General features: G+C 54.5%; 1 protein-coding gene across 1 annotated transcript in view; it reads right to left on the bottom strand.

Moving 5' to 3' along the window:
* SH3PXD2B (SH3 and PX domains 2B) overlaps positions 447-9,744 on the bottom strand; it is a 125,605-nt gene continuing 116,307 nt past the window's right edge. The window contains 2 exon segments of the mRNA XM_021077089.1: positions 447-5,487; positions 5,490-6,792. Coding sequence (XP_020932748.1) covers positions 5,246-5,487; positions 5,490-6,792 — 1,545 coding nt within the window. The 3' untranslated portion in view covers positions 447-5,245.

The raw sequence follows: 9,744 nt of genomic DNA, 5'->3' as shown, positions 1-9,744 counted from the left end.
CCCCACCCGTCTCCCATCAGCGGGCAATGCCAGGGAGAGCTTCACACTCCTTGGGCATGTAAAGTCTCACCTTTAGGCACAGAGCTGAGATGTGGGAGACACCCAGCAAATACAAGGAAACTCTCTCTTGGTTTCTGCACACTGGAGTTAAAAGAAGCAAAGTGTGCTTGGGCCCAGAGAGAGGGGTCACCCTTGTTCATTGGCAATGCCCAAACACGGCTCACATAGGCTTCTGCTTTTTTTTTTGGCTGCACCCATGGCATGTGAAAGTTCCCAGGCCTGGGATCAAACCCAAGCCAACAGAGCAACCCAAGTCATTGCAGCGACCATGCTGGATGCTTAACCCACTGCATCATAAGAGAACACTAGGTCTTCTGTTCTCTGATCCCCAAACTCTAAGCAGCCATGCACCCATTCCTCTGCCAAATAAAATCCATAGACACATCTTCACAATGAAGCTTGAAACCAGTCAAGCATTTTTTATTAAAAAAAAAAAAGTCTAATGGTAAGGTATATAGTCTATACATGCTACAGCTAATTCACTGTTCACCACCCCTCCCCCTCACATGATATAGCCTCATGTAATTTGTGTGTGTGTGTGTGTGTGTGTGTGTGTGTTAAAAGGAAACAAAAAACACCACCAGAATCTGTCAGCTTGCCAAGGGCGTAAGGAGCACTGAGCTATCCAGGGATCTCCAGCATCATCCTGTGAGCAGACACGAGGTGATGGGCCAATGCTGTCAGCGCCCACCGTTCCTGGAGGGATGCAAGAAATGGCCTCGTTACTTGGTGGCTCCCTGAAGCAGGACATGTGGGTTGTAGCCAAGGTGACCCGTTTGTCGTCACCCGTGTGAGAGTGAAAGGGGTGCTGCTATTAACAGTTATGTGGGCACAGTGGCACCGAGAGGCTTACACTGGGGTAAGGCTTACACGGGGTACCTTGGTTGTCATAAAGCTTGTTGCTGTCATAAGCCTGGTGGGGGCACCTCCTTTTGTATGTTTATAGAAGACCGGAGATTCAAGGTTACCGGCTTGGCACTGGGTTTAGCCTCTTCAAGGACAATAAAGGTTTGAAGCCCTTGTCCCTGACTGGAGCCTGCTTTGGAGTAGAAGACAAAAACGGGGAAGGTGGAACATCAAAATACGGTGGAACAGCTTGAGAACTCGGCAGGGTAGCACCAGAAAGCAGACTCTGCCCCCCGGGCCTGGACAGTCACGTCTACGAGGAGGGTGCAGGAGCACAGACTCGGGAGCCTCCTGGTTTTAACTCTGCAGCCTCACAACTCTGTCGGTGACCTTCGTAGACTGAGGTCCATCTAGACATTAGACCCTTAGCCAACTTAGGAGCGATTCCTCCCTGCACCCTCAGGCCTCAGGGCAAAGCCAGCTTCCTAGGCATTCAGGCCACACGGGTGGACAACAGGTCATCTTTGGTCTATGGTGTGGGATGGCTGTTTGCAGCGCAAGCCCTGAAGGATGGGCCTGGACAGCCCAGGAGGAGACAAGACTGCCTCTTGTGACGCAGGCTGTTGTGTGTTCATGGTACGGCCCAATGTGAAGGGTGAGACCTCCCGGGGAGCAGCCTGAGCCAACATCTAAAAGACGCAGGCACGACGAGAGGACGGCAGCCAAGCTACGAATGTTCTCGTTCTTGATGATGTCCAGTTGCCAGCTTTGTGAGGGCAGGAGCGATTTCTTCTTCATCCCACTCAGGGCTGCGTACTCGGTACAGACTGAATAAATTCTAGACGGTCCGTCCCTTAGCCTAAGCACAGGGCCTTCCAAATCTTGGGGAGACTTGGCATCTGTTCTTTAAAGTGGCAAGTTTGTTTTCCTACAGTCTACCTGGTAAGGAAATCCCCAGTGGGCCCAGACATGTTTTAAGGCCAAGGAATTTGCTTAAGAAATCAGTCACATAGACAGGTCTGGTGGAGGTCAGGTAACATCGCTATGGGAAGCCTGGTAGGACTCCAGCAATTTCCCCGGGGAGGGCAGAGGCATTAACAGTGGTTTGGGCTGCAGTCCAGCTGTCCCCAAGCCTCATCCTGGGACACGGACAGAAACCCACCAAACGACAAAGAAATTCTAAGTAAAAAACTTGAGCAAAGGCCTGTGTTCTCAAGCAGTGGTCCTAAAACTCAGATTTTCTAAAGATTTGGTTGCTACCACTAGGGGCAGTTTTGCCCTTGGATATAAGATAAAAGAGCCATCCCAAGGGAGTATGGAGGGGTGAGAAACAGAAGAAAAGCCACCCTTGCCTGGCTTTGGGGGCTGGCATTTGGCCTGTGACCTACTAATGTGTGATCGTGGGGTGAGGGGAGAAAACCCTACATGAAAAGGGAGGGTCACCTGCTTCCCTCAAAGTGCCTTGGACACTTGGCAGCTGATGGCAGAGGAAAAGTCATGAGCACTGGGGAGAAAAACTCCCGGACTTGAGTCTCAGCTTGGTCGCTCTCTGGATGAAGCTGAGCAGGTGATTTCATCCTCTGGACCACAATTTTCTCACTACAGATCGGGGCAGAGCTTATGCACCTCCCAGGGCTGAAGTGACAATTAAGTTCAAGGAAGGGGCATGTTTAAGCACCGGGAACCTGCCCGGAGCTTGGCAGAGGGGTTATTCCTATGGCCCTGGACATTTGGTGTGGCGGTAACTCCAGGGGGGTTTGCATGTGCAAACAAAAGCTCACAGAATCGAGGCAAAAGTCCTGGATGGTGTAAAGCGAAGTCCCCAGGTGGGGACAGCTAGTGAGAGCCACTGGCCATCAAGACCGTCCCTTGCAGCTGCCTGGGGAAGGGCCATTGCTGTGGCACAAGGAGCTGGAGAAAGGAATCCTCAGGACACAGAGGTGCCCTGCGGAAGCAACGGTGAACACAGAGAAATGTGGCTTTAGTACCTTCAGTTCATGTCAGAACCATCATCATCATCAAAAGGCGGATTCTTTCATTTGCAGGAAAAGCTTTCTGCCCAGAGAAAGGCAGAACCAGCCCATTCCCACCCAGCCGTCCCCTGGGAGGAAGGGAATGAGGCCAGCGACAACCCCCTTCCATGGAATCTGCACACAACGACCCAGTCTCTCCACAGCCAGGCACGGAGCCACGGCAGCCTGGGCTACGCCCAGCCCCCAGCACCTAGTAGGTGCTCACGAAATACTGGAAAAGGCCAATGAAAGCAGAATCAGAAAAAAGAAATGAGTTTTGTCTTTGGAAATGTAGGCAAATGCTGCACAACAGCTTCACAAATGGTGTTTAAACCAGAGTGGATCAAAAACTCAGCAGAACCTGCCTCGGGGCCTCCTCCCAAGTGGGGGGGGGGCCTTGGGTGGCAGGTGGCTCTCTCCCAATCTCCCTTCTGCCTTCTTCCCCCCCAGGGTTCTGGGGGCAGGGCCAAGGGGCAAGGGGGCACTGTGAGGGGTTCCCGGAATGCGGGATTTACAGTAAATAAAGATGCTACTGTGGATCGGGGGGAGCTCTTTCTCCTGCAGAGAGGAGGGTGGGGAGAGTGGAAGAGGGCTGTTTGCACATCAACCTTTGGCACTGCCGCTGGACAGCGAGCGTCCCCAAGAAAGCCGGCCTTGCGGTTCCAAAAGCATGGCAGCAGGTGAACACTCTCCGGGGTAGGTCAGGGCCACTTCCTCTGGTCCTGCAGAGTCAGGTGGGAGTGGGGGGGGGAGGGGTGCTGCCTTCTCACCCCCACATGCCCCCGCCTGGGCAGCCTGTGCCCCATGCAAGAGCTCTGGGCTGGGGGCCAGAACCCTTGGGTCCTGATTCTCGTTCTGCCGTGTGCCTGGGCCCCTATGTGCCTCAAGGAACCACATCCATCAAAATGGGTGCGAGGGCGGCCCTGGGTTCGCAGAGGGTGAGGTCATAGAGCAGGAGAAGAAAACTCTTCTTCAAGTGCTAGAGAGGAGTCGGAAGCAGCAGCAGAGGGAGGCAGGAGGTGTCTGCCTGGCCGGTGGGTCCTCATCTCCTTATGGGGCTACTGCTTACTCTGCTCCAGGCAGGCACGTGAGACCATCTCAGCTCCCTTTGCTCCACAGGCTCCATCTCCTGGGCGGCACTGGCACAGGAGCAGGACATAGGGCTCCACGGCAACATCAGGGTCCAGGGCAGCCTGCGGCAGATGCTGCAATGGGTTGGAGGGTGGTGGGTGTAGAAGCGGCCATGAGCCACCCCGTTCCCTCTTGCACATCCCCGAGGAAGCCAGTTGGCCGCCTGCTCCTGGCAGCCAGCCGGCCTCTCCCTCTCCCCTGCCTGGTTTCCCTCTTGCAGGGGGAAGGGCACAGGTGTGCAAGTCAGGCCAGCCTGCATTCGGATTCCCTTTCCTCCTCTTCCAGCCCGTGTGCCCTTGGGCACACTGAACTCCGGTTTCCTCATCTGTAAAACAGATGATATTTATATATCATAAGAGAGGGTTGTTGCGAGAGTTCAACGTGAGTGTGAAGTGCCAAGTACAGCATTTGGCACCTACTTGCTACGTGGCAAAGAGGAGCTCACAAGGGCCCCCTTATTCAAACCAGCCTTGAGCTTCTTGCTCTAGGTGGGCAGGAATGAAAGGCCCCTCAAAGCGGGCTGGAGATTCTGGTTTAAAAGCCCTGGGTTGGACCAGAGCCTGCAGCAGGAAAGGAAGCCTGGAGCTGGAAGGCAGGAAGGCGGAGGGGCCCTCCTGGCCCACGCCTGGGACAGTTGCATCTGGTTGAACCTGAGAGGCCCGAGGGCCAGAGGCCTCGGGGAAGACAGCAGCTCCCTGGGATTGAAAGGAGCCAGCTTCTACAGGAGGAAGTTCTTTTTGGGACCAAGCATTTTGGAAACTGACTGAATCAAGTCGCTGGACTTGAACGGACTGAGTGGGGTGCTGGCGGGGGCGGGTGTTGGGGGTCTTCTGCCTGATCTAAGCCACGAGAGACCCTTTCTGCAGTTTCTCCAAATGATGGGCTTTGGTCCTGGAGGCCTCGGGAGAGTCATAGTCCTGCCTCTGGGTGGGCAGGGAAGCTGGGTGGCGATGCCACGGGCCTTAAGGCAGGGATGCTGAGTAGAGAGAAAGGGGTGTGGCCTCTGAACCTCCAGGGGATGCTGCGCTGGGAGGGGTTACCCTCCCCCGAGGGGAGGGAGGAAACCAGTCTTCCCTTCCAGTCTTCCTTCCTTTGAAGCTTCGTGGAGGATGATAAATTAAGAGGCATATTAAATACGTGGGGAAAGCTGGCAGGGACCAGGGACACGCAGGACCTCCGGGCAGGGAGGGAGGAGGCTACGGCTTCTTTCTGAGATAGTTGGAAGGAATCCACCCTTCCCAGGAGGGCGCCCCGCTCTGGACTTGGCAGAACCACCAGCCGCTGCTGTTCTTCTCCCGGACCTCAAACACTGTCCCCTCCTGGAAGCTGCTGGTATCTTGGTCCCCTTCAAAGTCGGCCACGGCCACATACAAAGAGTCCTTCGGGCCGTCTGCGCCGGGGCAGGGGGCGGCAGCCCCTTTGTCCTTGTTTTCCCCATCTTGCCCGTCATCCGTGGCCCCAGCCCACCTTTGCCTCGCATGTCATCTTGGCCCCCAGGGGAAGTGGAGAGAAAAGGTTTGGCTTTTGGAGGGACGAGCAGGGCCCGGCCCGGGCCCGGGGCAGGAGCTGCCTTGACTTCACTGGCCTCTCTCTGTGGCCCCCGGACCTCTGGGAGGGGCCTGGATGACGAGGTTTTCTTGGGGGGCGGTGGTCTCCGCGGCGGGACCACAGGTCTCTGCTGGGAAGCCTGTGGGAGAGGGACGGGCGCGTTCTTGGGCACAGGCTCTGCGGTCTTGCCCGGCCTGGGCGGGGCTCTGCAGGTCGGCTCCTTTGGGCTAAGCCCGTCTTGTTTGCTGGTCCTGTCCTGGGGGCGGCCAGGCCCCTCCCCTGGGAGGAAGCTGCGGCTGATGGCCATGTCCTGGCCTCCCCCGGCCTGGTGGCCACCCTCTCCATCCACTGAGGGTTTCTCTTGGGACTTGGCAGGCCTGAGCTTGCTCCTGAGGTTACAGATGTCCACCTGGTCTTCTCCCTGAGCCGGCTCTGTCCTGGGGGAAGGAGCTGGTTTTGGCCTCACCTGGGGTTTGGACTTCAAGAAGGGATTCGGGGGAACGGCTTCTGGCCTCTCCTCGGGTGGGTCGGCTTTGGATTTGGAGACAGGTCGGAGGTTGGGCTTCTTCACTTCCTTGGCCAACACTTTGTGGCCGCACTCCAGCCCCATCTCGTTTTTCAGCTGGAACAACTTGCTTTTGTCAGGTTTGGGCTCTGGTCTCCTGCTGTCCCGGCCCGGGGGCGCGTGTTTGGCTGGGATCATGGGCAAGATCATGCCGGGAGGCTTGGGTGAAGCCCCCCGGAGCTGCTCCATCCTCTGCCGCTCCCGCTCCTGCAGCTCCCCTTCTGACTTGATGATGGATTCTTTGCGGGGAGGGAGGCTGGGCTTCTCCTCCAGGTCGGGGTCCGAGATCTCCTCGTAGCCTGCGCACGAGGACATGTCTGAGGATGCCTTCCTCAGGACCTCCTTCCCGCCCTTCCAGTCCTTGGACCACGGCATCCCAGAGTCCGCAGCACCATGCGGGGCCTCGGGCAGGGGCCGGGAGGGGCCCGTGGCTTCGCTGCTCACGCTGTTCTCCATCGCTGCTGCCTCCCCCAGCCGGAGCTGCGGCACCTCGTTGGGCAAGGGAGCCAGAAAGTTGGGTCTCGAGGCATTGCTGGTCTTCTTATACTTGTCAATGAAGGTCGCGGGGGCCCATCCCTCCTTATCTTCAATCTGAATGTACCACCAGCCACTCAAGTTCTTCTCGATTACCTGCAAGGGAGCGCAGAGGAAAGCACTTAGCAAGTGTTGTGTCAGGGCCAGTGGGCCAGAATGGTCTGGGAGAACTCACCTGCAATGGGTGTTCTAGAAGCAGGGATTTTTACATTCGGCAGATTCCCAGACAACATCTATGCGGGACCATCTAAGGAGACTGCTGTGTAACGGAAACATCTCACATGGGGGTGGGTTCTTGTCTAATCTTGGATTCTCCCAAAAGCAGTCCTTGAGACATGCACTTGGGTGTTGGTAGTTAATTTGAGAGATGATTCCAGGAAGCCCAGGTGAGGAGGTAGGGAAGGGGAGAGCCAGTTAGGAGCAGGTTAACAGTCTGGACCATTGGGGCTTTATCCAACAGGAACCCTCAGTGAGTCTGTGCAGAATCGGACGCCGGGGTGGGGACATTCATCTCCTGATTCCTAGCCCCTCCCCCCCAGGGCACTAACCCTCCCCCTTTCTGGGTGGTGCCCTCCAGCAGGCACAGGAAGTAGGAACCAGTCAGGGGGTTGGGAGGCAGGGCAGGCCACCAGCAGTGTCTGCTAAAATTCTAAAGAAGTTCAAGGCAAACCCCCGGTTTAGCCCAAACCAGCCTTGAGCACTGCTCCTTTGGTTGAGCACCAGGCGAAGCAGTTGGGTGGTGCTCACAGGCCTTGCTGTGTGAAAAATGTGCATCCTTAAGTGTGGGAATCACGCTCAGCTCATGTTTAGATACAGGGGGACTGATACTGATGGAGGTAAGACAAAATTTCATCCCATCTCCTTCGCCCTCTGGGATGAACACTCATTGACTGGATCGGTGGGTGGAATCATTCATGTTATTTAAGATCTTATGTTTCTTTTTTTTTTCTTTTTTGGTCTTTTTTTTTTTTAGGGCTGCACCTATGGCTTATGGAAGTTCCCGGGCTTCCATTGGAGCTGCAGCTGCCAGCCTACGCCACAGCCACAGCAATGCCAGATCCAAGCTGTGTCTGCGACCTACACCACAGCTCATGGCAGTGCTGGATCCTTAACCCACTGAGCGAGGCCAGAGATTGAACCTGAGTCCTCATGGATGCCAGTCAGCTAGTCAGATTCATTACCGATGAGCCACAATGGGAATTCCAGATCTTATGTTTCTTGTCTCCTTTTCGCTTAGTGCTGTAAGGCTGAATTCACACGGGTGAAAGGTGCACATGCTACATGTTCTGGGCTGAACTGAGGTTCCCCCAGATTCATATGCTGACACCCTAACTTCTGTAACCTTAGATTGTGACTGTGTTGGAGATAGAGCCTTTTAAGAGGGAACTGGGTTACAATGGGGTTGTTGCGGGGGGCTGGCGGGGGGGGGGGGCTCGTCCAATATGACTGCTGTCCTTAGAAGAAGAGATTAGGACACAAATACAGAATGACAGACAACCACATGTGAACACAGGGAGAAGGCGGCCATCTATGAGCCAAGGAGAGAGGCCACAAGAGAAACCAAACCTACTGACACCCCTTATCTTGGACACCCAGCCTGCAGAACATGAGAAAATACACATCTGTTGTTTAAACCAGTCTGCAGTCCTTTGGGATGGAAGCCTGAGCAAATTAATACCCAGAAATTCCCCAGCAGACTCTGTGCCCAGGATTGCTGATTGCAACTGCCCTAAGAGATGGGGGACTGTCAGCCCATTGTAGAGATGCGGAACCGAGACTCGGGAGTGGAAGCTCTCACAGAGGGTCACACAGCAAGTCAGTGGTGGAGGCGGGAGTCGCAGGCAGGTTGGTGGGCTCCAGAGCCTGAGTCTTTACCACTACTCAGCCCTGTCTCGGAAAGTGGACCCTGCCCGGGGAAGAGCTGTGCCCCAGGAGAGAAAGTGCAGGGGCAGAGGGCTGTGGGTGTGGTTTGGCTGTTGAGCTCTGCTGCCCAGATCAGAGAGGAATAGCAGCCACAGACCCAGCGCAGGAGCAGAGGCTGGGCTCTGGGGCTGCAGTCCTGGGTTCTGGTTCTGGCTGCCTGAACAGCCCTGCGTAAGCCACATGCCTGAGATGCCACACCGCAAAACCGAGAGGATAGTAAGAACAATGACGCCTATTTGCAGGGTTTCCGTGAGGACCACATAAGCTAATGCAACCACGTAAGCTAATGCACGCAATGGCACTTGGTAAACCTGAAAACCAAACGTTACCTATTAGTATTAAATTACAGTGAGATCACTGAGAATGGAGCAGGCATATACTTAACAAGTCTCACTGGAGTCTCTCCAGAAAAGGGGAGCCATTTACGTGTGGACGACCACGTAAATTAACACGTGGCAGCTCTGTTAACAATTAAAGGCAATTGTGGGCATACAAGGCATCGCCAGCACATCCATGAGATTCAGCACCTCTAAGTATGTACGTAAGCAAGTGAAAACAGGGCAACAATCAAAATAAAATGTATCAGTGAGGATTTGCTAAGTTTACACACTACTCTGTACTATGGCAGGAGCTCTAAACGTTTTTATTTTTAATCGAGATATATGGGAGTTTTTCATTTACTGGAGATGCTAAGAGTTCTTATGAAACAGACATATCTCGTTTTCTTGTGTTACACTTTATTGTGCTTTGCAGATACTGTTTGCTATACATTGAACATCTATAGCAAACCTGCATTAAGCAAGTGTATTGGTGCCATTTTTTTCTTTTTTTTTTGTTTTTTTTAGGGCCATACCCACGGCATATGGACGTTCCCAGGCTAGGGGTCCAATCAGAGCTGCAGCTGCTGGCACATGCCACAGCCACAGCAACTTGAGATCATAGCCACATCTGCGACCTACACCACAGCTACAGCAACACCAGATCCTTAACTCACTTAGCGAGGCCAGGGATTGAACCCGCATCCTCATGGATGTTAGCTGGGTTTGTTAACTGCTGAGCCACGACGGGAACTCCCAATTGGTGCCATTTTTTTCAACAGCAGTTGATCCCTTCATGTCTCTCTGT

The sequence above is a fragment of the Sus scrofa genome, chromosome 16 (genome assembly GCF_000003025.6).
Source record: "Sus scrofa isolate TJ Tabasco breed Duroc chromosome 16, Sscrofa11.1, whole genome shotgun sequence".
NCBI lineage: Eukaryota > Metazoa > Chordata > Mammalia > Artiodactyla > Suidae > Sus > Sus scrofa.
The sequence above is the reverse complement of the archived record's forward strand: the minus strand, read 5'-3'. Positions and strand labels throughout refer to the sequence as shown.